At 58.6% G+C, this 26641-nt stretch overlaps 1 protein-coding gene across 3 annotated transcripts in view; it reads right to left on the reverse strand.

The window, feature by feature from the left end:
- BAIAP2 (BAI1-associated protein 2) overlaps nucleotides 1–26641 on the reverse strand; it is a 55176-nt gene that overhangs the window by 22541 nt on the left and 5994 nt on the right. For all 3 annotated transcript variants that reach the window (XM_008568836.1, XM_008568838.1, XM_008568837.1), the window contains exons 2-4: nucleotides 8055–8116; nucleotides 7118–7189; nucleotides 6402–6539 (exon numbers count right to left, since the gene is read on the reverse strand). In XM_008568836.1, the coding sequence (XP_008567058.1) occupies nucleotides 6402–6539; nucleotides 7118–7189; nucleotides 8055–8116 (272 nt within the window). The remainder of the gene's footprint in view (nucleotides 1–6401; nucleotides 6540–7117; nucleotides 7190–8054; nucleotides 8117–26641) is intronic.

A 26641-nucleotide genomic window follows, 5' to 3' on the forward strand; every position in this document is an offset into this window, starting at 1 on the left:
AAATTAACTCCTCTCAAAAAATCCCAAAACACACTCTCAATTATGAGCAGATCTTGAAAACGGCAGGCTCCACAGCCCAGCCCCGCTCGCATGAAGCCATCACTGACAGAGGGGCGATGCTCCTGGTCTGCCCCCCTCTCTGGGGCAGGGTCTCATCAACCTCACGCCCTCATGCAGCTCCACCTCCACCCCCTTTGACACCCAGTGGACGGTGACCACCACTCTGGGCACGGCCTGTCCTCAGTCTAGCTGGGACCTGGCCACTGTTGCAGGTGGATGAGCCACAAGCAGTGCCCAGAGGCAGAGAGGCTATGGGGAAGGGCAGCAGGCGGTGGGGGCCTCCGCCAGGGCCACACCCCTGAAGGGCATGGAGCTGTCCTCCCACTCCCACCCCCAGCAAGCTGCATGGGCTCAGCCCCGATGCCAGGCAGCTCACAGCTCTCCCCTGTGCATCCCATTGACAAGAGCCCCCCGGGCGCTCTGCACATACACAGCTCGAGAGCATGGGGCAAGGGCTGAAGCTAGCGTGGGCCGCAGAAGTACACAGATGAGCCCTGCAACCGATTCTGAAGACAAACCACCCACCTCTCAGGGCACTGAGGGGAACCCATGTCTGACAACTGCATTTTAGAGCCTCTCGTCCTCAGACTGAGGTGGCCTGGCACATGTGGCCACCTCTGCTCCAAGGAGTGCAGCAAGAGCAACTAGTGTCGGGGCACAGGCTTGGGCACAGCTCGAGGACCCCGAGCTGGGGCTCCCTAACCAGCCTCCACCTGCACACGCTGCCCACTAGACAGCAGCTGCACGGCTCTGGCCTGCCAGGGGAGAATATGCAGAGTTGGAGAGTCTCCAGAGGGAAAGGGAAAGGTCCCCGTGTGCAGGAGCGACCTGGGAACGTCCGCATCTCTGCCCCATGCACCCCTGGCCTGGGATGAGATTCGGGCCACTTCCGGCAGTCCAGGTACCTCCTGGTCAGCTCAAGGAAGTAACCCCAGGAGCTCAAACAGGCTGGAATCCCGCCCTACACCAGTCACAGTATGTGGGCATGTCCACCTCTCCTAGCCCTTCTGCAGGGTTGGGGACAACTGCAAAGTCACCGGTGGCACACACCAGAGCCACAGTTCAAGAGATCACAGCATGCGGGCCTAGTGGCTGCAATGTCCTGAGGGTCCAGCCAAGGCAGGGCTCTTCAGAGCAGCACCATGAGCTACAATCTGGCTGGAGACCCCCAGCAGCCTCCAGGGCAGGTGGGTACTGGGCCAGCATGCAGAACAGCTGGAAGCCATCAGCTGCCTTAAGAAATGAAAGAGTCTTGCTCTTCCTCATGGAAAGTGATTCAAACAAGCCACTGGCCTGTGATGACCAGGACCTGGGATGTCTTCCCTGCAAGACAACAGTGTCTGCAAGTCTCGCCTGGAGGAGTGTGGCTATACATGGAGGAGTGTGGTCTGCACGGAGGGGCGTGGCTGTGCATGGAGGAGCGGGGACAGCCAGCCCAGCTCACCTGCCCTTCAGAAGGGGACGGGAAGGTGCTGCAGAACTGAAACTGCCGAGGGCCCTGCCCAGGCCCAGCAGCCACACCCCGAAGCAGAAGTCAGACCCTGGCCCCTGGCCAGATTTGCAAGGCAAAGAGAACCAGCAAGAAGAGCCCCAGGAGGGCTGGGAAGTCCAGCGAGACTGCTGGGTAGGAGCTCATACTCACCCCAGGACAGTGCTCAGCCTGCCTCCCACCCAGCTCAGGGGGGCCCATGAGCAGCTGTACACCAAGTCTGACCCCATCCCCTCAAACTCAGACACGGGGCTAGGGACCCCAACAGTGCCCCACCCTGGCCTCTTGAGCATCTATGCCACTGGAGAGCAAAACGTGCTGGTCAGTGGCTCACTCCGCCTCCCACGCTCAAAACGTTTTTTTGAAACAATTGAGCACTTATTGGCTATTAAATAAAAATTATAGGAAACCATTGTTTTGGACTAAGTTCCTGCCCTAGGCCCCAAAAGACCAGACTAAAAGTCAAAATGGAGTCACCCCTGCTAAGTTCCAGTCACTTAGGCTGTGGTCTGACCTTCCGAGAAGTCAGGAGAAAGACAACAAACAGCCAATCTCCCAAATGGGCCAGATTAAATCTTCAACAGCTACGCTAATAAGTGGCCCCTGCTTTAATCCTCACACAGAGAGATGGCCTGAAGCAGGCTGAGGTGGACCGGTCAGTCATTTCCTACCGCTGTCTCCCTGCGCCCACCTCACCAGGAAAGTAACTCTGAAAGGCCAATTCACTTTTTTTTTTGAACCGGTAAGGGGATCACGACCCTTGACTTGGTGTTGTCAGCACCACGCTCAGCCAGTGAGCAAACCGGCCATCCCTATATGGGATCCAAACCCGGGGCCTTAGTGTCATCAGCACCGCACTCTCCCGAGTGAGCCACGGGCCGGCCCCCCATCCGCTTTTTGTCCACGTTTCTACTTTCTTCAGCCTTCTCTGTCTACAAAGCCAACCTCCTCTGCTTGGCTCTTTGGAACACTTACTCTACTTTATGGAATAATGGAGATCTTTAAGCAATTTCGCTGCGATTTTGTCCTTTAAGGTGGCTCTCCACTGCGGAACCAGCCTGTGCTCAGCGCTGAGGGGAATGCAGGAGAGAGACAGGGCCCGGCCTGGCCCTTCTGGAAGGAACTCAAGTTATCTGGGAAAATTAAACACTTGGATGGTTAAGGGCCAAAGCGGTGTTTCCCACAGAAAAGGAAGGTGGGCTTGGAGCAGCAGAAGACAGAGGGGCGGCCCAGGCAAATAATGAGACAGGGAGGTGGGTGCCTGCTCTGCCCAGGCCCCACGGGCCCCTCCTGTCAGTGCCCAGAGGAGGGAGATAGAAACACCCCATCTCACAAACAGGGAAACTGAGGCTCAGAAAGAATCCAGAGCTCCCCACAGCCACATGACCCACAAGCGACAGTGCTGGGATCCAAGCCCACATCCACCTCGAGGCTGTGCCCAGGGCAGGACAGGCCAGCCTCGGCCTCTGCAGACCACACAGGGTGAGCAGGGGCTGCTTCAGGTTCGCAGCCAGCAGGCGGCTTGGCCAGGGCCCCACGTAGGGAGAGCCACACGGTGGGGCAGAGGCCAGGCTATGCGGGGCTGCACAGCTACACTGAGGAGACAGGCCACCAGGGAAGCTTCGGTTGCAGGCTGACCCTTGAACCCAAGAAGAAAGTCAGCATCGGACATCTCCAAGGACGGGCTCGGGGTGGGCGAGCCTCGCCAAGCGTGATCGCGCCCAGGCAGTGGAGGGCCTCTCCAGAGGGAGGTGGCCCGTCCTGGGGTCCCCACACACCACCCACTCTGGGGCCACTGCCTGCACCCCGTGCCCTTGCTGCCCTCGCCGCCCTGTGCCCTAGGCCAAGCTGCAGAGGCTGGGAAGACCCCTGGGCTCAGCAGATTGCAGTCAGGCCACACCACTGACCAAAATGTCCCTGTCACTCCCAACTTCTGGCTCTGACCCACCAGGACAGAGAGACCAGGAGGGGCATAAACGCACCTCATCCTCCAACACCTGCTCAGGAAAGCTGACCTCTCAGAGCGAGGGGACGGGACTTCATGAAAACAACCTGAGGGACAGGTATCTGGTTTGCTCCTAAGCTGGGGGTCACTCATGTTTACTGTGGGAGAGGCACCTACAGGTCACCAGAGTGACCCCCAGCCACTGCAGTTTTCCTCAGGCCTGAGTGCAGCCCCTTGGGCTCTACAGAGGAGGGAGAGCAATGAACCCACCTCGCCCAAGGCCACGGAGCCAACATGTGCTAAAGTGGGACCAGAAGCCCATCAAGTCACCTCCATGACAAGCCCCTAATGGCTTCCAGTCAGCTGACCCTCAGGCTGCACATGGGGCTGCTGGGACGGCCCCCGTGGGAAGGACAGATGGGACCCACCCCCAGGTCCCCTGAGGCACCAAGATGGTCCTGCAGCAGACCCCAATGGGCTGGCAGCCCACAGCAAACAGCCAGGCCTGGCCATCTGCAAGGAGTGGCCTGTCCACAACCCCCACACAGAAAGGCCTGAGGAGCCAGGGCACATGCCACCCACGGCACTCTCCAGGCTGCCTGCACAGCTCTGTACTGTACAGCAGAGACTACAACTGACCTGCAGGCCACAGCCTCTGCCTGGCCCTGGCCTTTTTCCAGCCACAGGACACCCTTACCAGGGTCCCAGCCACAATCTCTGTCCCTCAGCTGGAGACTCCTACAATGGCCCCCAGCCAGCCTAGCCACAGGGCAGGCTGGCTGTGCCCGGGAGAGGGCCCTGGCCCTGAGCAGGACAGAGTCTCACATATCCCCGTGATGGAAAAAGAAAAAACACCGATATTTGACAATAAAAGGGAATGAGGTAGTGACACACGCTGTGACACAGGCAAACCTTGGAAACGTCATGCTCAGTGCAAGAAGCCAAACACAGCCACGTACACTGTACTTCAAAAAGTTCACGGAAAAACAATTGAAAGATGGTACAGTCTTCCGCGGACCTTTTGAATACCTCTCATGCTATGTGAGTCCGGTTGTAGAAACGCCTGGAGCAGGGAAATCTACAGAGACTGAAAGCTAACTGGCAGCTGCTGGGGTGGCACTGCCGACGGGCACAGGGTTCTTTTCTGGGTGATGAAAACATTCTACACTAGGGGTGGCTGCCCGACTCTGAGAATACATCAAAGCCACTGGATCGTACACTTCAAGTGGTGGATGGTATGCTTTGTGCACCATATCTCAATAAAGCCATTACTAAAGAACAAAAACAGAAAGAAAAAACCCCGCCGGCTTCCGGCTCCTCCCAGCAGGTGGCTGAACCCCCAGAGGAGCCGGCCTTGGCGACCTCCAGCACCCAAACCAGTCCCTAGGGAAGGTTCCCTCTAGGATGCGCTCTCACACCTGGACCAGGCTGGGGGCGGGGGTTCCCTCCACAATTACACCTGTCATTACACCTGTGCTGCCCACCCCTGCATGGAGGACGCTACTGCTCTCCCAGGCTGCAGGGGCGCTGTTGCTGGCCAGGTCTTCAGAAAGCAAAACAGCAAAACCAAAAGAAAAATAGACACATGTGCTGACCTACACGTGTCTGTACTACTCCACCCCATCCTGCCGCTGGGAATTAATTCACAGAAATAACAAGGCTCATGGCAGCAGCACCTGGAACAGCCTCGGGCTAGAAACGCCCTTAGAGGCAGTGATGAGTTAGGACCTTAGTTAAAAAAATGATCCAAATAATCCAAACAAAGGCCAGACAGGGGAAAATGTGCCTGATGTGGAGAGGATGCACTAAATAAAGGCACAGATGGGAAACACACCCAAGAACCTGAGCAAGAGCCTGCAGGCAGCAGCAGGGACTCCAGGGATCTCCCGCTTCCGCACAGGAGATCACTGGGTTACCATCATCCCCACCTGCCCTGCTCAGCCCTGCCCCCTCCTGTGGGGCCGACCCTGCTCCACCAGATGGTCCCTTGCAGGGACCCTTGGCAGGCTGGGCAGACCGTTGGCTTCCCCATGGTCAAGGGGGGAGCAGGGCACGTGCTCCAAGTGGGAACAGGCTTTGTGGTCCAGGAGAAGCTAGAGGCACTTGCAGGCAGCTATGTCTCCGCACCACAGGACACCTACATGTACACACGTGGACACTCACACTCACCTGGGCAGGTGTGTGTGCGGCGCTTGCCAAGTCTCCCCAACCTGACCAGCAGGAAGGGTGGGGACTCAGAAGCCAGGGACTAACCTGCCAGCACCGCACCTATGCCCGCCCAGGGCACTTCTGAGAAGCTGCCACTTGGTGACTGGCTGGGGTGTTTCCTGCTGCAAACAGGGCGCGGGGAGGGGGTTCTGGGGCCTGCCTGTGTCAGGTGGACAAGGCTCGCGCAGTGCCCTACAGGCATTGCTGTCCTAAACCCAAGCCTGCTCGACACACAGAGCCTGTGCCAGTGTGATGATGAGAGGAACACCACAGCAGGTCCCTCTCAGATGCCTCCAATGCCACCTGCCACAAGCTGCTGGGGCCGAGATGCCCTTGACGGCTCTGTGGCCCAGCCCTGGGGTGGGCGGACTGCATGAACAGTCTGGGGCCTGACCCCGGGGCAGGAACCCAGAGGACGAGGGGCAGGAGGACTTCATTTGGGCCCTGCTCCTCAGCTGAGAACCTTCCAGCAACCCTTGGAGGCTCCCAAGAGCAAGGCAGGGGCACTGGTCCGGAACACTACCAGGAGAGCAAGGCTTGCTGCTGCCCAATCCCCCCTGGGCCTGGGCTGCTCCCTGTGGCCAAGGGCGTGAGGGCTGTGGGCAAACGAGCAGACTCTTCCCTCCATGGCTTGCTAACAAGTGGGCCCAAGTCCCAGCGTGGCGGCAGGCGGCCGTGGCGGCGGGTGGCGGGCCCCACCTGCAGCTCCTTGTCCGAGTACTTCTGTGGGTTCTTGCTGCCCTGGCTCTTCTTGCGGAGCTTCTTCAGCTCGGCCTGACACTTGTCCAGGGCGTCGCCCTTGCTCCTCTGCTCCGTCTGGTATTTCTTCAGCGCGGCCTGAGGTTCAAACAACAGAAGCGCGGCGAGGGCTGCTGAGCTGACGCGGCCGACAGCAGCAGACGCTGCCTGCTGATCAGCCCCTAGCCCGGGCCCACCCCATGGCAGCTCCCTGTTCCCTGAAGATGAAAATCAGACCTGGGCAAACCAGCCGAGCCTCACCCCCCACCCCCCAAATGCCACTAGCAGACAGAACGGACAGAGCTGCAGGCTGTGCTTCCTGCCAGCTGGTGGGGAGGGAACGGGCAAGGACAGGAACAGCAAGGTGACACTGAGCAGGGCAAAGGGAGTCGTGTGGTTCCAGAGCGTGGCACAGTCCCGTTGTCAGCTTCACTGCACATGGACCAGAGGCACAGGCACCAGAACTGGGCAGGCACAGTTCAGGTGCGACAGGTCCACCCCCAGAGTTGCATTTGGGGTGTGCGCGGGGGAGGAGGCACCCAGTCTCAAAGGGCAATAATGTCAGAGGGCCAACGAGCTGCTCAGATGGGAAGCTCGGAGGAAGTTGGAAAAAAGCCCTCAGACGGTAGGATTCCAGCACACAGGTGACCCAGCAGGTGAGGGCAGGGCATACTTACACTCAGGTACCTGGAGTCCAGCTCCACCTTCTGCTCCAGCTGTGTGAGCAGCTCGTTGTGGAAAGACTTCAGCTGGACAAGGAGAGAAAACATTTCAGCTGTCAGCTCCAACGCACGGGGCCGGGAGCGGGAGGTAGGCTAGGGCCAGGGGAAGTGAGCTGGCCGGGGAGGGCGGGCGGTCACCACGCAGCCTCAACACTGGACGCCCTGGATGTGAGAAGCCTGTCTGACCAATGAGCAGATGACCCCACATGGCCTTGTGGGCCCCCTGCAGCCAGGAGGTTGTGGGTGTGAGTGCTTGACAGCACTCCAGAACGTCAGACAATCCCAGCCTTCGACAGCTACAAAGGCTCTGTTTCTCACGGGAGAAGCAGAAACAGCCTCCCAGCCGTCCTTCCTCTGCTGTCCCATGCCAGGACCCGGAGGACACAGGCTGACAGCAGCCATGGGCCTGGACGGAAGCTGGGAGGACCCCAGTGACCCCGCGCTTTACACCGGACGCAGCAAACCAGCAACCCCAAAAGTGTGTGTTGATTCGGGAACACGGTGTGTTTTTCCTCCATTTTACAGTTGGGAGAGTCCAAAGAAAATCTGACTTCCTGACCACATCAGCAGCAGGTGCTGGGTCTCGGCTGGGCTGTCAGGATCCCCCAGGACCAGCTGAACACGAGAACCTGGTCTGGCCCATGCTCTTTTCCCTGGGTTCCCCATGCATCTTGGGTCCCCACGGTGAGTCACCTCCCTGGGCTCCTCAGGGTTGTCATGTGACTTGCATCCTGAGCCCAGGGTATGTCCTGCCTTTGAGTGTGGCTGCAGGACCATGGAACATTCCCGGTGGATGTGCGGCCAAAGCACGCAGCCACCTTTAGCTGACCCCAATGGCCCCCTTCCCGCATCTTCCCCTCCCCTGAGGGGGCCACTGGGAAGCTGGACTCACCATTTCTTCCAACTGATTTTGGATCTGCCTGTGGACTTCAGCCATCTGGAAGAGAACATCTCCTGAAAGGCAGAATGGCAGGAATAGAAAAGGGGAGAGGGTGTCAGGTACTCCACCACCTGGGGGCCGAGTGCCAGACACTGCAGGCCAGCTACTGGTGCCACAGGAGGTCTTCACCCACGAAGTCCCATCTGCTGCCAGGAAAACCCATGGCCCTAGGCACAAGGCCTGGGGGGTGCCAGGGTCAGATGGGAGGGGGAGGGGAGGGTACGCCACCAAGACAAACAGAAAATTCTGGAATGACAGGGGACTTGGAATTCAAACGCACGGAACGCTTGACATCTTTGGAGAGGACCTTGAAAATCTGCGTCACAGCAGCCACTCACAACAAAGGAGACAGGAAGATCTCGCATGCGCCGTTTTAACCCCAAGGTGCACACCTGAGAGCACAAACACGCGTCTTCACGCATGACTCACTCTTGCTCACGGTCACCAGCGACCGCTGACCCACCCACGCTGAGCCCAGGCCAATGGTCCAGGGTCCACACCAGCGCGGACAGGCCTCCTTTAGTGGACGCTGCTGTGGGCACACGCTGGGCACCCCAGGCCTCACCAGTTCCAGGGGAACAAAGAGGAGGAAAGAGAAAGCGGCGCTTCCGGGGACCGGCCTGCGTCTCGGCCCAGACCCCGGAGCAGTGAGGGCTGGAGGAGGCTCCCCTGGGCGGCCAAATCAGTGCACAGAGGCCTGGGTTCACCCTGCTGCGCCGGGGGCCCTGGGGACACAGCTCTTGCTTCCTCTGTGTTTTCATACAGCAGCAACTCTTTAGGGATGCGGACGCCCCCCTGGTCCGTGTGCGAAAGGCAGATTAAGAAATTGGAATCGTGGCAGCACAAAGGTGAACGGCTGTCAAGGCCACTTCCAGTGGGGATGTCTGCGAGGCCCGGCTCAGGCTCACCTGCATGCTCGGTTGACCTGATGTCAGGCCGTGCCCTGAGCACTCTCTCTGCAGGGGATCGCCAAACTGCTGTCACCCACCCCTGTCAAAGAGGCAGACAGAGAAGCCCTGCAGGAGGGAGAAGCTCAGAGATGCGGGCACCCAGCCGAGCTCCTGCCTCCTCCGCCAGATGTTTCCTACCTCCTTCCTTCTCCCAAAGCTCCCGAAGCTTCCACAGAGCTGTGATTCCATCTGAAGTAAGGCCACCAGGACCAGCGGGCATGACCACATTGCCAACCAAGGGGGCACAGCCACCTGAACATTCCAGGACCCGGCCCTGGGCACTGAGTCAGCAGAGCCACAGCACCTGCCCCAAATCAGCGCCGCATGGAACGGAAGCTCTGGGCTAGGAGAATGCAACGGTGCCTGCCCCCCGAGACCCTCAGAGCTGCCCACCCACCCAGCAGCACTGGCAAGCAGGACCCCGCCCCTTGGGCAGATGGCTCTGTCTCCTCGTCTGCAGAGGAAGTGGGTGGTCTGGCCACACTCACGGGATAGGCAAACATTTGCTAAATGACCGTTTTTGGTGCCAGGCACTGACCACGTGCTGTGGACACAAACAGAGCAGGAGGATTGTCCCTCCTACAGAGTGGGTCACTTTCTGGCGAACCCTGTCCCCAAGATGCTGCCTGAAGCAGGACTGTCCTCTCCTCACGTCTAGGCTGCTCCAGGACTGCTCAACCCAGAGGGGTCCTCTCTTGGGGCCAATGCCTTTCACAGCCACAAAGGAACCCCCAGGGCCCACAAGAAACCAGAATAAGTCCCCTGACGACCCACAGGAAGTCCTAACCCCGACACAGGCCCCTGGGCCATGTTCCATAAGCTGCTAGGACTGTTCCGACCCTAATGACCACAGGGACACTCTGAGCACTGACCAAGGACGAGGAGCTTCACGGACGTGCCTCCTTTAATCAGCACAACCCCATGAGCGGGAAGGTGAGTGTCGCAGAGCGGGGCCTTGGCCACCCATGTCAGCCTCCTCCCCACAGGGCCTGGTGGCCCACGGCCACTTCCAGGAGGACGCACACCCGAGCACCACCCCTGAGCCATCCCAGGCACCCCTCTGGCTACCCAGGCCCTGAGCTATTCTTGCTGTCAGTCCTGCATCTGCTGACTGCGTTCCCAAAAGCCAAGCACTCACATCATGCACACAGATTTCTGTCGAGGGAGGAGAGAAAAGAGATCTGAGCACCCCGTAAGCCCAGGGAAAAGAGAGTCACCTGGTAGCCAAGATGTGTTCCTGTTGGAGTTGGCATGAAGCCTGACCATGTCCTGCCTCTCTGGGAGACAGCGGGCAGAGCTGGTAAGGTCCCGTGTACAGGGGTGGGGACTGGCGGGGTGCCATGCACCCCTTGGGGGGACCACACACAGCCCCGGGCTAGGCACCTGTAGCCACCTGTTCCCGAGGCAGAGACCCCCCCCCAAGACAGGGCCAGCGACTGGAGGAGAGCGTGGACACAGTGCCTCTGCTTGGGCCCACCAGGAAGGTGAGCTCGGGGATAGGGGCCAAGCACCAGCCAACCCCTGGAGGCACCAAATATGGTTGTGTCTGGGAGTGAGCATGCATGAGTGTTGACGTCTGCACGTTTGCACGCTACTGTGAGTGTGCGTGGCTGTGACAGTGCGTGTACATGGTGTACCACATAGCTCCAGGACATGCTGGGCTACAAGCTGGGCTGAGGTGGGATGAGAAGGCGACATGGGGGTGGGGAGACCCCCAGAGCCCCAGCCCTGCCCAAGTACAAACCACCTGATTCAATTTGATAAACATCTACCAAATGTCACAGTGTGCCTGGCTCCTCCATGGACGCAGGCACAGGTGTCCGCCCGTCACTGTAGGCTTCTTCACCCCAGCTCCACCCACTAGCATGACCACAGCCTGGACACTGCCGTGTGGCCCAGCACTGCGGGGCAGTGTAGGGGCGTGGCGACGGCCCCAGGACCTGCACCTGCAGGAACAAGAAAGCTGCTGCCGCGCACAGGTCCCTGGTGGTTGAGATGAGACCGGGACTGCACGTGGTCAGTGGTAAACCACGTGCCGATGGTAGGTAGAGGTGAGTCTGCGGTTTGCCAGCTCCAGCAGGAGCTGACATAAGTCCTACTCCTGCCCCATCTCTACCCGGGGCCTGAGGTGCTCAGGGCAGGTCCAAGGATGGTGAAGGGGGCAGAATTTGGCACGAGGAGCCTGGTCACACTCCTCTAATCCTGTCCTCAGTTGCAGGGAAGCCACTGAGACAAACAAGGGCAGGTGCCTGCCCAGGGCAGCGGAGGGGACAGGAGCCAGGTGGCCAGCATAGACCCTGGCGGGGAGGGGACACAACTCCGGCCAGCATGTGCGTGTTGCCATGTGGCGCTTCGGTGCCCTGATCTGCGTAGCTGGGACACCACGGGCCTGTCACAGGAATCCAGGGGCCCCGGGCCAGACCTCCTATGATAGGAGTGGGCATCCCTGAGGGCGCCAGCCAGCAGCAGGGCACGTGAGGCGGCTCCAGCTCGCTTTGCCCCTCTGTGCTTCTCGGCATCAACCAATCCCAGGGACGCTCCCACTGCCTCTGCGACCAGGAAGCCGCCCAGACAAGGTGTGGAAACACTCTGGGGTTTGTGTGATCGTGCTAGTGTGATGTGGGGTCTTAGATGCACCTCATGGCTCTCAGGCCCAAAGACACCAGGAATTGTCTTCAATCGAGGTCAAGGGACAGTTCGCGACCACAACAGGCACAAGGTCCAGCCTGTGCAGGGGAGCCCGGCTCCAATCTGTGGCCTCGCAGCACCACCATCACTCCTGAGCATCACACACACCTGGCCTTCACGAGGTCGCTGCCCCAAGTTGGGCCACCAGTGCACAAGAAAGAGGTGAAGCCCACAGCCAGGGGCAGCATTCAGGCCACCTGACCACGCTCGGCTGGAACCTCCTTACAGGACTCTCGCCATGATCTTTAGGTCCCAGAATCGTTAAGTTAACGTCAAGATCAAATTGAAAACATGTATTCCCTTAAAAGGCTGCACACAACCGATTCAAGAACATCTGGAAAACAACATCACCACACAGCAGACCCTTTAAAAAGGACTGTTGATGCCAAAGACTATGTGAAGCTCCTCAGGGACTCCAGCCAGGTGAGGGGTGTCAGAGACCCCAACGGGGACGGCTGTCACCATTCTGCCTGGCCCATGTCAACACCCCAGACTCCCCACAAGCCGGAACCCCAGCCCAGCGGCCTGCACACCAAGGATGCTCAGGCAAACCCGTACAGAACCAGGCGTGCACACAGCCCTGAGCTTCAAGCTGGTGGCTGTGCAAAATCAGCCCACACAGTGAATTTTTAAACTGCATTTTACAAGCAGCTGCAGGAAGCCACAAGCACACAGTGTGTGAGTGTGTGCAGCCACCAGCATTTAACCCCTGGAGCGCCAGAGGTGTGCCACGTCGGTTGGGGGACAGCCACCCTGCCAATACCACCTCCTGTGCCATGCACCAAGCTCCCAGGAACACCAAGAACTCAGGCATTGCTGACAAGAACCGCTGGTCAGGGGCAGGGACTTCTGCCAGATGAGCAACTAAGAAGTCTTGTCCTCTGTTCCCTGTGTCCTTTCTGGATCCTGGAAGACAGGCCAGTGAATGGCCCCAGAGCCCGTGGGAACCACATTCCAGGGGAAACATGAGGCCGAGTCCCCACTCTGGGGTCCTGTGACCTCTCCACCCTCCCTCCCACCAGGCGGTCAGACCTTTCCAGGTCCACCCTGCTGCAGGGAAGGAGGAGGCTGGTGGGCTTCCTAACTGGCCTCACTTGACGTAGAGACCACTTGGGTTCACAGCACAGAGGGGTCCCAAATTCAACAAACCAGGTTCAAAATAGAAAGGGAGATCCAGCCATGCCTGAGCAAACAGCGAGAGAGCGCCAGGGCTCTGAAGGGTCAACAGTGATCAGGCAGCCTGGGGTGCCAGCGTGGGAGCGCAGTGGCCTGGGGAGAAGCCCTGAGTCAGCGAGCCCTGGGTCCTGGCTCCCCCCACTTGGGGCTGGCAGGATCCCGGGGAGGCCCTCAGCAGCTCAGGAGGCTGGAGGAGGGTCCAGCAGCGCCCCCCGTGTGGGAGTGGTGAGGAGCGTCAGGACGCAAGGAAAGGACAGGAGACTCCAGGGGCACTCGCGGGTGACACGGGCAGTACACTTTGTTTGGGATGAAAGTCTAGAGAACACACAGGCTCCCTGCACACAAGGCCACACCCTCCTTCACCCTCTACCCCCAGTTACGGTGAGTCAGGCAGCCAGAAGGGCGGCCTCCAGTGAGTCACTCAGGTCTCACCCCACCAGCCCCGCTGTCCAAACGTTTTTGGTACTATCAGTAACCTCAAACATGGCCTCGAGTTTTTAGATTAGGAGTGAAACTCAGTCCATGTGGCAACATCCCCACTGCCTGGGGGGAAGGCAGGGGCTGGGGCAGCTGTCTCACATGCACGCATACACATGCACACTCAACACACGCAGGGTGCACAGGGCACACACGGGCACGCTCGACACACACAGGTATGCATGCACATGCGAGCACACGCACAAGGTGCACATGGGCATGCCTGACACACACAGGCATGCACACGCATGTGTGCACTCTGAACCCACCCATACAGCTCTCACACGAGCACAACATGCGCACGTTGCACTTCCTCACAGACACACGGGACGTGCGAAATATGCAAGGAGCATGTTCAGCTGACACGGGCCAGCTGTGTCTCATGTGGCCAACACAGGACAACGCTGGATGACCACTACCACCCTCACTCTACATGACTGACTGTGATCAGGGAGCCTGGTGTCCTGTGGATGGTCTGAGTGCAGTTGCTTCAGGACCCAGGCCAGGGTGCCATCCTCCAGCAAAGAGTCAACGCTGGAGCCACGGTGAGGCTGGACAGGGAGCTGGGGGCCCGCCCTGTGCACAGCCCCAGCAGGTACCTTTCTGTCCTCCAGTCTGCTCCACTCAAGTGTGCCCTATCCATCCAGGAGTCCTGGCTCCTCTTGCAGTCACAGCAGGGCACAGGGGACCCTCCACCGGCAGGCAGATCCCAGCCTGGCTTCTCCTTGACCCACTCTACCTAGCCAGGCCCCCATCTTCTGGTGCCAGCAAGCCCAGCAACACTGCCAGGGGTGGCAGAGAGTGGAGATGGACACCCATGGTCCCACCTGCTGAACTGACCAGCCCACCACCTCCCCACCGGCTGCTTCTTCCGTTTATAAAGTCCCTTGCTCTGAGCCGCTCACAGGACCTCTTTTCTTGCAGCTGAAAAGATCCCACACAGCACAAACACCAGTTCTCATGCTAACCTGCAGGCTCAATACTCTTCCCCCACTTTGCAGGGGAGGGCCTCGGGGCTTGGATTCTAGTGGAATCCCCCCCAGCCTGTCCGAGGCTAACTCGTGGCCAATGGGAAGGCTGGAGATAAGCAGCTGAGACTCAGGAGCTGTAAGGGCTGCAGAGGCGGCCTCCTCAGACCTGCAGCCAGGCCAGAGAAGCAGAAAGAAGAAGCCCACAGAAACTGTGGCCACACTTCAGAAAGACCACAGCATCCTGGTTCCTGCAGCGGTCAGCCCCCGACTCCGCACTGGGCCCGTAACCTCACCCAAGTGCCCAGAACCACCGAGCCTCAAAACGTGTGTGAGACTGATGAGTCTGTTCCCCCTGCGGTGAGCTCCGTGTTTTTAAAAATCATAATAAAATTCACCATTTTTTACCGTTTTAAAGCAAATGATTCAGTATCACGTAGTACATTCATGAAGTTAAGCAACCATCACCTCTCTATTTTAATTGCAGAACATATTCATGATCCCCAAAGGAAACCTGCACCCCTCAGCAGTCACTCCCATCCCTCCTCCTCCCACCCCTGGCAACCACCTGTCTGCTTTTTACCTCTGTGGATTTGCCTACCCTGGACATTTCCCATGAGTGGAATCACACAACACAAGCCCTTTTATGTCTGGCTTCTTTCACCCAGCATAATGCCCATCAGGATTGTCTATGTTGTACCATGTGTCATAACTTCTTTTTTATGGCTGGATGACATCCCAGTACATGGACAGGCCCCAGTCTGTTCACCCATTCATCACAGGTGGACATCTGGGTTGTTTCCACTTTTGGGCTATTACAAACAGTGCTGCTGCGACAGCTCCCTAAGAAGCAGTTTTATTTTAGGGTAACCCTAAGCTCCACTTACATATGATGCGGCCTCCTGATACGTTCTTGAGGCTCTCACCTGCTCACAGCCAAAGAGTCCACTGGTGAGCAGAGCCCAGGGAGCAGCGCAAACGGTGGGGTCGCATCCCCAGCCCCCAAGAGACCGTTCTGGGAGGTCAGAGCCTTGTAACTCCCTCAGATTTCCTCCAGAATCTAGACTGAACCCTCCTCTGATGGAAAAGGAGCTGGAGATCAGTGGTGGCTGCTCCCAGGCGGCCGCCTACCATCTCCCCTAGAGGACAATGCTCCTGTCCCTGCCCCAGGCTAGTCCTAATCCACTGGGAAGATAAAGTCAGGAAGGATAAATGAAGTTGATGCTGATAGGGACGACTCCACAAGGAGCATGGTGACTCAGCTCTCTCCCCGTGCAGAGCAGAGCAGGCGGCGAGCTCTCAGGCTGTACTCTGGGGGGGGCCTTGGCCTCGTTTGGCCCACCCACCCCCTGAAGAAGGTGGCTTCTGCCAAACCCTGGGATCATGCACAGAGGAACACCAGGGCTCGGTTGCTTCTGTGTCTCTTCCTTATATATTTTATCTCACCGCCACTACAAGAAAAATTTCCCACAGACGCTCCAAAATACACATGAACCCTGGCAAGAACCTTGGTTGCCAGGACAGAGGTGGAGGTGCCAGGCTGGCCCCACATGGGACCCAATGTACCCACTGAGGGAAGGAGCAGGACTGGAGGACCACCAAATGCCGCCATGTCATACTGAGCAATCCCAATCCCGAGAGAAAAAGGCAGAAATCAGAGAACTCCCGGCACAGAGGGAGCATGGGATGTGCTCAGAACTTAAAGGGTGAGGTTACAGGTAAGGGAGGCCAAGCAAGACCTAAGCTCACAGCGAAGGCTCTCGGGAGAAGCCTTAGGGATGCTGCGCGAAGCTCCGGACACGGCCCGGACCCCAAGAAAGGCAGGCACTGCTGGGACACGGCCGAGTCATACCAGCAGACGACGGAAGGATCGGCCGCTCACCTGGGCGCTTTCAGAACTTCCGAAAGACAGCGCAGTGCAGCGAGCAGCACCCCGGGGTAGCAGATGGCTTCACACAAGCTCAGGGACTTAGCCACCGGTGACATCTCAGACGGCCGTTCTGGGGTGCTCAGAGAAGAGAGGGAAGGCCACTGAGGCTGGAAGCGGGGGGTTGGGGAGTGGGGAGGACAGGGCAGTCCCAGAAGAGAAGGGGAAGAGCACGACCTGGCTATACTGTTAAGGGACGCCACAGCTGCTGGGGGTGCTGAGACCACAGGGAGCCCCAGACCTGGCGTAAGTGCAGACCTGGCCTCCCACTCAAGCTCCACGAGCACCAGGAAGTCTCCCAGGGCACCAAATGCCGGCACAACAGGGACTCAAATGTGGCCAGGGCCAGCTCTGTGGGCGAGTCTGAGGCTGGTTCTCCAACCACACCCAGGGGTTCCCACGAATGGCCCTGGGTCAACGCCGTGGGAAGAAGCCGGGAGATCAAAAGGGCTGAAAGTCACCGCTGAGTCCACTCCTCTCTGCGGCTTGGAAGACAGAACGTGTTCTCCCAGCCCGACCTCCAAAACCCACAGAAAAGTCACCGGAACGCTACTGCGAATGCCTGCTCACCTTCCCCCAGGCTCCTGAGCTCTCAGGGTTTTGCCACATTTGCTTTAGGTCTCTTTTCCTGATATGCTCACACACGCACGCATGCTGTGACATTGCCCCCATGCCCCAACACCTCTGCCTGTGTCCTAAAACCAAGGAGCTCTCGCCACATCATGACCCCACCGCCCTGACACTGGGGAAGGTTACCGCGACACAAGCCCTCTTCCGGTGCATGGTCCACACCACCATGTCCTGAGTGTCCCCGCAATGCCATCTATGAGCTTTCCCCCAACCCAGGTCGTCAGAATCACACACATGTCTTCAGTGTTTCCCTCTGTTTTCAATAAGTCACCATCCTATTTATTTGAGCACGGCTTCGTAAGCATTTGAAACAAGTGAATAAAACAAACCCATAAATGGGCTCAACTCTGGGGCACGAGGAAATAACTAACGTCCAGCAGCACCAGAAGAGTCCTTGCCCCCACTCTGTGATGCTGGAAATTTTTAGTCTCTTAATCTAGAAGAGCTTGTCATACTGTGTCTTTCACAACAGTGACACTTTTAAAGAATCAGGCCTTCCCCCCACCCGAAAATATGTGGGTTTTTTTTTCTTTTTTTGGCAGCTGGCCAGGACAGGGATCAGAACCCTTGACCTTGGTGTTATAATACTGCACTCTAACCAGCTGAGCTAACTGGCCAGCCTACAACATGTTCTTATAATCTGCAGAGAGGCAGCACGAATCCGGGAGACTCAGACAAGACAGGGAGCAGAGTGGGGACGTGGGCTGGGGGCTCGGTCACCTGTGGGCTGGAGATGGCAGATCTGTGCGGCTCCCCTATCCTGATATGTAAGGGCAGAGGGAGTGAACCAGACTCCACCTGAGGGCCCCTCTAGGGCCAAAACACTGGACTAACAATTCATAGCATAGAAATCCCAGGACTTGCTCCGTGCCGTGGGGCCAGGTCCGCAGAATGCTGTGCCCACCACAGGTTAGCGTGGTCTCCAAGAGGTCAGAGTGTCTGGAAGGCAACCCAGGTGGTGAAAGTTCTAAAAACTTGCTTAACCCAAGAAACTGTGGAGGAAGCTGCAGACACTGGGTGGGGAGAAGTTCTGAGCATCTCCGAGGAGCTCAGGCTGCTGAGCACTGGCTCTGGGAGGGGCAGGGCACACGTGGAAGGGGCAAGTGATGGGTCACGGGGAGGGAGCATCCAACACCATCTACAAAGGAAACTTACAAAAACCAGGGCTTCCAGAACCCACTGCCACCCGTAGTGAGACCAACTCTCAAGGTCTGGGACCTCCATCTGCCATGTCTGCCAGTTGGAGAATGTGTCCATGCAGGATGGGAGACCTGGGGGTAATGGGACCCCAATACTACAGGGTGCGTGGGGAAAGTGCTCCAGGACTGGGCCCACGGACAGCAGCTCCCGGAGCCAAAGCCATTTTCTCATCAAAGTGTGGATGTTTGCACTTGGCACCCAGGATTAAACCAGCGAGACTACCGTCTCGTAACTACAGGGAATGTAGTACACCCTCCTCGTACACCCTGAGGACAGTGGGTGAAACAGTTAGAAAAAATGGGCAGAAAGGAAGAGCCCCCAGCCCACAGGTAGAGCTCTCGGCTTACCTGTGGTCAGAAGGCTGGTGATGGCCGGTGCCCCTTCCTCCCCCATACCTGAGTCCCTGCCCATATCCGGGCCCCACCAACATCTGAACCCTAGTTCCTGGCATCTGGTCACTGGTCACCTCTGAGGGCCTCCAGAGCCCCCTTGAGCCCTTAATGCAAATCCCCTAACATGCTCACCCCCAGCCAAGCCCACCAGTCAATGTCTGGTCACCCCACAACACGAGTGCCCTAACCTGGACTCCCCCAGCCCAGATGGGCCCAGGAGCAACTGCCACCACCATGCACAGGGGCTCCCAAACACAGCCTGCCACCTCCCCTCCTGGCCCTTCCAGGAGATATGAGGCCCCACACCACGCAGTCCGCAGGGGACACGTGCTATCTTCTAAGACCCCACCCCAACCGCCCAGTGGCCCATGCTGCTCCCCTCTGGAGGTAAAACTGCTGCCATCTGTCAAGGGCAGCCATGTTTATCCCAGGGAAGATCCCCAATGACAGCCACGTGACCACATCTCAGAAGACAGAGAAGGCCGCAGAGTGGAAGCCATCACAGACCCCAGGGTCACCACCCACCAGGACTCACCGGGAGGGGGGGTCTCCTTCTCTGCCGCAGTCCCTATGTCAAACGGGGCCGGGAGCTCGCAGAAAGGCCAGGCCAGGGTGGGGAGCAGAGGGGCAGGGCGTCGTGCACTCTCCCAGTCTCACCTCGGGGAGGCTGGCGCTTCTCGGCGCCAAGGTCAGACTGACAAGAGTGGGTGTCAAAGCAGAAAGGGTTTCAGCTAGACCCTGAGGAGTGTTTCTCTGGCCACAAGGCATGAACGCAGGGTACTAGGGAAGGACCCTCTTGCTCCCTGACTCACAACAGGCCAAGCCAGGCCAGGGCCATTGTGCACTTTGTCGGAGGAGCCCAGAAGGCCGCGGAGTCAAGGAACATGGCAGTGGACTGAGCCGGGGCCTGGGGGCTGGGCTGGCATTCACTTTCCTCGACTCTGCCCCGGGGCCCCTTGAGGCATGAAGCCTGGGAGAAGGGAGTGTAAGCGCTCGGGCAGGTGGAACGTGGGTGACTCAGCTGACCCCTCCCTGAGGTTCTGGGAACTGGAGCTACCCAGGGAGGACCACAGCAGCCACAAGCCCGCTGAGAGTCCTGACCCTGCTGGGATGCTGACACGTTGGCATGCAATGACCAACCCAGGAGGAGAAGAAACAAGACCAGCACAGCCGTGATCTTGAGGCCATGACACTGGTGTCATTGTGGGCACATATGTGCCATGCAGGATGTCGGGACAGGCTGCCCCACCAGGCCCACATGGCATGGAAATCACTTCTGTTCTCTGCGACCTCCCGGCAGAGCCCCAGATGGCAGAATGTGTGCTGGAACAGTTCTCGTCAGCCAATGGCCCAAATGGTGCCGGAAGGTGCCGAGAGCAGGAATCGGACCCTCGAGCTGACTCCACCTCGAGCCCTGAGTCTTCCTGGAGCTGGACTTTCATCCCTGAAACTAGCAGGCAGATGCCTGTCCCTGGCAGGTGGCCACGGAGTTCTTTCTGGGCACAAGTGGGCACTGAGGGCACCAGAACCCCCCTTTCTGGGGTCTTTGTGATTTCTGGCGGTGCCAGAGCTCTCCTCCTCTTTGCTGGGGGCTCTGAGCCAAAGGGTCAGCTGCTCGGACTTGGCTGGGAGCACGCATCAACTTCTGGAGACTTCTGAGGCAAATATCCATAATGCTCAATTATTCTGGTGTTTTCGGAGCAGAAAGGCACCTGGGAGAGCTGATTAGCACAGGCCTGAACCAGGCGCGGGTACAGAGCACTCGTCAGGAGGAGGACAGGGAGGGGGGCCGCGGAGGGGAGGGGGCCGGGACGCAGGGCTGCCGCAGGGCTGAGAACCCTGCTCTGCTGCCTGCAGCACAAGCTTCTCCTTGGAGGAGTACGGTTCTTCTCCCACCCACAAAAAAGGCAAAATGAAACGTGGCCGGGGCTGAGCACAGAAAAACCGATGGCTGTGTTGCCATGGTAATGACAGCAGACAGGGATGCTGACTGATCCTGTGTTCCAAAACAAAAACAAACCAAGTCCACAGAACCTCCTCAGTGTCAATGTTGAGTCAATAATCCGATCTCGGACACTGGGCCAGGGGCGGCGGGGGACGGGGCTTCAAGAGAAGAGAGGGACAGAGGGGCTGAGCCGGCCTCCTTCCCCCTCCTACTGTCCTGAGCCGGCCAGCAGCCCCTCTCCACCTGCTCCAAGGTCAGAGCCCTGGAACCGTGGTGCCATCCCCTGGTCTGTTCAGACAGAGGCATCTCAGGCCCGCCTCAGGCCTGCGGGGGTGAGTCTGCATTCTAACAAGGTCACAGACATCCGTCGCACACTTCCAGGCTCACAGTCCCACAGAAAACCCCAGGCTCACAGGCCGGCTGTCTAGGTGGCTGGGGTGGGGGGCTTCAAAGGCCCCTGAGCCACCACGGAGCAGAGACAGGCCTGGGGAGGATGTGGTAAGCCTGCCATCATCGTCTCCACACAGGCCTCGCTGCCGGGGTCTGGGACGGTTCGCATAGACCCACCATTCAGGGCTGCTAGATGTGGACTGATTGGATTGTGTCCCTAAAATTCATATATTAGAAGCTTAATCCCCCCACTGTAACCGTTGAGGGTGGGAAATCCGATGACGGTAACTGAAAGGTGGGGCCTTGAAGAGGTGACTGGATTGCAGGGCCATGCCACAGTGAATAGATAACAATGGTAGCTGGGGTGTGGTTCTGAGGGCTTTAAAAGGGGAGCACGTGAGGGCCAGTCTCTCTGCTGTGCCATTCTCGCCATGTGACACCCTGCATTGCTGTCGTCACCTCATCGGATCTGTTCCCTGAATGTGGACTTTCCAGCCTCCAAAACCGTAAGCAATAAATTTTACTTTCTTATCAATCACCCAGTCTAGTTGTTTCGTTATAAGCAAAAAAAAAAAAGACTAATACACCAGAAGTTAACATTCTGTCAGTTTTTCCTTCTGATGCTCAAATAAACAAACGCAGCAGAGACAGCCAGAGGGTGCACTCCGGCCAGGACTGCCTTCTGAAGGGGCTGAGACTCAGTCCCTGGCTGTGTTTCGGGCAGGGAGGGGCCTGGAGACAGCAGGGAAGTGGAGACTCAGCGACTGGGGTGTGGCAGCACGTCTGGGACGATGGTCATTGATACCACTGCCCAGGGAAGCCCAGCAACGAGCTGTCAGGCTCCAGCCTCACCTGCAGCCGTGCCCATGGCCAGGAACTTGAGGAGGCTGGAGCACAGCCCGGACCCAGTCTCTGGGTCCTCAAATCTGAGAAAGACTCTTCTGAGACTGCAGCACCCCCAAAACCCTCCAGTAGGACTTAGTGCCACAACCCAGAGGACATCTAGGTGACCTTCTTGGCAGTACCAGATCGGAGGGACACCCTCCCCAGGGCAGTGAAAGGCGGCACAGGAGCTGAGCTGACTGCATCCTGGCTCCTGTCCCAGCTCCGTCTGGGTCCCCCTCTCCTTAGGTCTACAGACCCATTTTTTTTTGGGGGGGGGGTCTGACCAGTACAGGGATGGAACCCTGGACCTTGGTCTTACGAGTACCAGCTCTGACCACCTGGTAGCCAGCCAGCCTACGCGGACCTCATTTTTAACTGTGCCAAAGAGACAGAGAATTGAGGAGGGGCTCCGACCTGAGCCCCACCTGCTTCCCTTCTACACAAGGAGACCCGAGGGACACCCATGACCAGCCAGCACTGACCAGCGTCCTGGCCCCTGGGGACCAACCCCCTGCAACAGCTGCTCCGCAGGGGACAGAAGCCACACAGACTCGCCTTCCCGCTGCAGATGGGACCGTGAGGCCGTCCTGTCGGCCTGGGGGAGGCCCTGCTGCTCGGCTTGTTACCAGGGCCATTGAGGACGACTCTCCATTGAGCAGGACCAGCTTAACCTCGCCTATCTGTGCTCCCTGATTAACTGTGCAAGTGGGCGCCACCCCTCCTGGGGACAGTCTCTCAGGCACTGGCTTGCTCCAGTCTTGTGAGACACAGACAGGAGCAGTGGCCACTCAGACACACTGGCCATCAGCTCTCGGGTTGCTTTGGTCAGTTCCACAGTGCCACTGACCTGTCTACCCTCCTGCCAACTACCCAGAATGCACAGAGCTGTACCCCCTGGGGACCTCAGCCCCCGCCATGGGATGGACAGAGGCCTGCCTACAGAGGCTCCTGAGCCAGCCCTTGCACCTCCCAGGACTGAGGGGCTCCTAGAGGGGCCCCAGAGCCCTCTGGCGGCCACAGCATTTCAGGGGAAAGACTGGCCCACCTGTCCAGGCTGGCCGAGGCAAAGCCTCACAGTTTGGTGTTAATGCTCAGAGACGCAAGTCTCTCTGGGACCATGCGCCTCCTCCTCTGCTATAAGCCAGGACATGGGACAGGTCCCAAGCTTCTCCTTCTCAGAGCAGCAGCAAAGTCTGTGGAGGCCGCCGGCTGGTCCTCCCAGAGCCCCAAGGTCAACTGTAAGTCCACCCAGCCCCAGTCCGCCAGCAGGACACAGGCTTGGGATGGAACCACGGCCGAAGGTCCCTCTTCATCCTCCGCAAGCAGAAACCCCGCGTGCTGTGCCGAGGCCCCGCGGCCCCTGCCGCTGCTCCTTATTCACATTCCCGCCGCGCAGCAGACCCAGGTGCCGAGGGACACAGAAACACGCTGAGCTACCTCTCCCGCGATCACAGAGCCGCTGCCTAGGACACGGCAAATCCAATTAAGATGGACATTAATCTCTCCTGACAAAGGCTCCATCCAGCACCACAAAGCTTCAGCAGGCAGTACAGCTGGTACGCTGGAGGCCCCGGGAGGAGAGCCGGTCACCTGAGCTGCCACGTGGGCTGAGGGAACACAGCTCAGGCACTGGCTTCGGCTTACGTAGGGCCCACACGGCACGAGGACACAGATTCTAGAAAATGCTGTCTTGTGTCACTCATGATGGATCCATATGGGGGGCTCGGGGAAGGGACCCAGGGAAGAGCTGGTCCACCAGCTACTCCTTTGGGTGCTTGTCTAAGGAGCACCTTCGCCCCCACATCCCATGGTGGAGAGGGGCAGAAGGAACAGGATGTGTTGGGGGGAGGCTTGAAGCCATAGGCTGGGAAGGGGAGAGAAAGGGAAGTTGCAAGCAAGACTTTTGCTCCAGAAGGGGAGCCCCCACTCCAGACTGGCCATGGGCTGGGTCCCCTTGTACCCGTTCATCTGCAGGCCGTGGAGGCTGGGACCAGCTCGGTATCAGGCCCCCTCAGGTGTGTGAATCGACAGCTCCTGCTGCATGGATCTAATTATGGCCTCCAAATGATGTCTATCAGGAGAACCTAAAAATCTCAAAGATGGTCCCCGCTGTTAGGACCTGACAGCACATGACACACCCACCAGACCGCTGTCACATGCCTAGAGGGGAGGCTGGGATATATTTGGGCTTCTTAGCCCAGGTGTAGACGGCTTAGCCTGGTCTAGCAGGTGCTGTGACACAGCTTGGTGACCTCCAGCCTCACCAGGAGCACCAGGCAGTGCCTGTGAACCACCTAGGCCAACAGGAACTGTTAGGGACAGCCTCGAAGGCCCTCTGGGGTCACACAGCCAACGGTACTCCCTTCTACCCAGCACCCCACATTTCAGAGACTACCAATGCCACACACAAGAATGGGGCCCCCGCCTCCAAAGAGTGAGACTGACTAGGGAGAATAGCTGACGCCTGCCGAGCCAGGAAGAGGTGCCTGCCCCCCAGGCCAGCCTCCCAGATGTGGGCAAGACGGTGGACAGCAGCCAGAGGCCACGGGAGCTTTCCAGGCCACACCTCAACTCAGAGAATCAGTGACCAAACGCGGCCCACAGTTCCAGGCGGGGACGCCGCCACCCACCAGCAAGCATCCCTGTTCCAAGGCTGCACCCAACACGGAGCTCCTGCCGCTCTCCCGGGTGCTGGAGGACACTGGGCACATAGCAGGGCCCGAGCACAGGCCTGGCGTGCCCAGCAAGCACACACACGCGCTGCCATCACAATCATGCTGCAGGCACCAGCAGGCACAAAGCTGCCTCTTCAAAGGACAGCAACTGAACAGTGTCCTCCAGAGACAGGTGAGGGCTGAACAAAGCAACTGGCTCAGATGCCACCCTCAGTGGAGCCTCTAACGAGAAGCGCAGCGGTGGTCAAGGCCTCCAGACAGAGACAGGCTCGACGTGCAGGTCGACCCTGCTTGCTGTGATGACAGACTCTTTCTGAAAAGTCTCCCACACTCCACAGATGATTCGACCCTAGCCTGCCTGCAGAGTCAGGGATGGGTCTAAGGGCAGGCAACGTGACCCTCTTCTCACGAGGGTGGTTTGGCAGAGCGCTAGTCACCTGCCCACCTGCCCAGGTGTGCACGCTGCAGCAGGAGCCCGGATGCATCCGGATTCTGGTCTCCTCCTATCTGTCTCCCCACGCGGCCAACTCTCTACTCCCAGTCGCCTTGGGCAGGAGAGCCAGAGGGCCTGGGTGTCCAGCAGGTGGGACGTGTTCAGGTTGCAGTCCCCTGGGGGTACTGCAAACAACACCGCTGTCTGTGAGGCAGACCGGACAGGCATCCTCCACCCGCACAAAGACCCAGAGCAACATTCACGGTGGGCACATCCAAGGCCCAGCAGCAAGGTGAGCCGCCCGCCCCAACCTCCACCCTGTGGCCTCCACGCCAGCCCTGGTGGTGCTGCTGCTGCAGACGGGCTTGACAGACATGGGGGAGCAGGAGAAATGGAGGCCGCTCATCACATCTTAGCAAAGTCACATCCCCAGTCCCCAGAGTACCGGCTCTGTCAGCAGGGAGACAGGACGAGCTCACACACAGCACTGCATCTGTGACCAGGCTCAGCCCGCCCTCCCTTGGCCACCAGCCAGGCTCTTTGGCCGCAGGGACTGTTCCTGAGCACCAAAAACTGTGAGGAAGATGGACAGAACGCCACTTTGGAAAAGCTGCACCCAAGCACGTGCACATCAGAGAGGCCGCAGAGCAACAGGATTCACCTCAGTAGTACACTGTCCATGTGCCAGAGCCGGGATCCAGGCATGCCTTGCAGAGACACGACCCAGAGGATCTGGGACAGTGGAGTCTTCCAGCAAAGTCACTGCGGCGGCTGCTGGCTAGGGGATCAGAGGGCTGTGGGAAGACTCCAGAACTCAGAGCCATTCCTCCATTCCCTGACTAAGCAGGCTGCCATATCAAAGTCCCCAGAGTCAACTGCAGAGACTTTCTCACTGCAGGGGAAAACACCTCCAACTAAAGATGAGAGGATGTCCCCTCTGCAAGGACTGCAGGCTGCAGAGCCCAAGGCTGCCTCCCCAGCTGTGAGCGCCACACTGCTGGAGCTGCAGATACAGAAAGACCCGCTGAAACAGAGGCAGACACTGTCCTGACCTCTCACTCACTCAAAAAGACAGAGGAAAGGAACAAAGGGGCAGCTCTGGCTGTGGGTTCAAAGCACGACGACACTCTGGCTTGCACCACAGTGGGCTGTGCTCTCATTCAGAAGTAGGAGAGCTCATTCTGGAAGTCTCTCTGCTCTGGAGACTTGGGGGTTTACCCCTGAGCGGTACACGCTGGGCTAACTCCTGGGGTTGGGGGGTATGCTGCTGGAGACCCTCACTCTCCATAGGAAGAACACAGCTCAGGTCTCTGAAGGAGTGACGGGAGGCCAACATCGTCCATGGCACTTAGACAAGGGTCAGTGCAGGAGATCCTACATCAGCCCAACGAGCAGCGCAGGAGCACCAAGCAGCTGTCTCTCACATGGGAAAGAACCAAAAGAATGGGAGGGGAGGGATCAGACAGAAAAGGAGGAAGGGGAGCAGTGAGAGTCAGCACCATGGCTTGCCTGGCAACCCACACCCCACCTGGCCATGGGGCACAGACAGAGGGGCCCAGGCAGGAGGCGAGCAGTGAGAGGGTGCACTGAAGCCCTGCTTTGCTGGGTGTCAAGCTTAAACCACTGAAAACAGTCTCTGGTCCAATTGAGGGTCAGCCTGAACAGAGTGCCTCTACACCAGCAGAGACCTGGGCTCTGTCTCCCAGGAGGGACTCCACTCCCCAAGGGCTCTGGTTCACCCCCAGGACAGCAGAGACATCACATTTCATCCCTCTCATCCAGGAGCAGTAAGGACATGCTGAG

The sequence above is a fragment of the Galeopterus variegatus genome, unplaced genomic scaffold (assembly GCF_000696425.1).
Source record: "Galeopterus variegatus unplaced genomic scaffold, G_variegatus-3.0.2 Scaffold446, whole genome shotgun sequence".
In the NCBI taxonomy this organism is placed as follows: domain Eukaryota; kingdom Metazoa; phylum Chordata; class Mammalia; order Dermoptera; family Cynocephalidae; genus Galeopterus; species Galeopterus variegatus.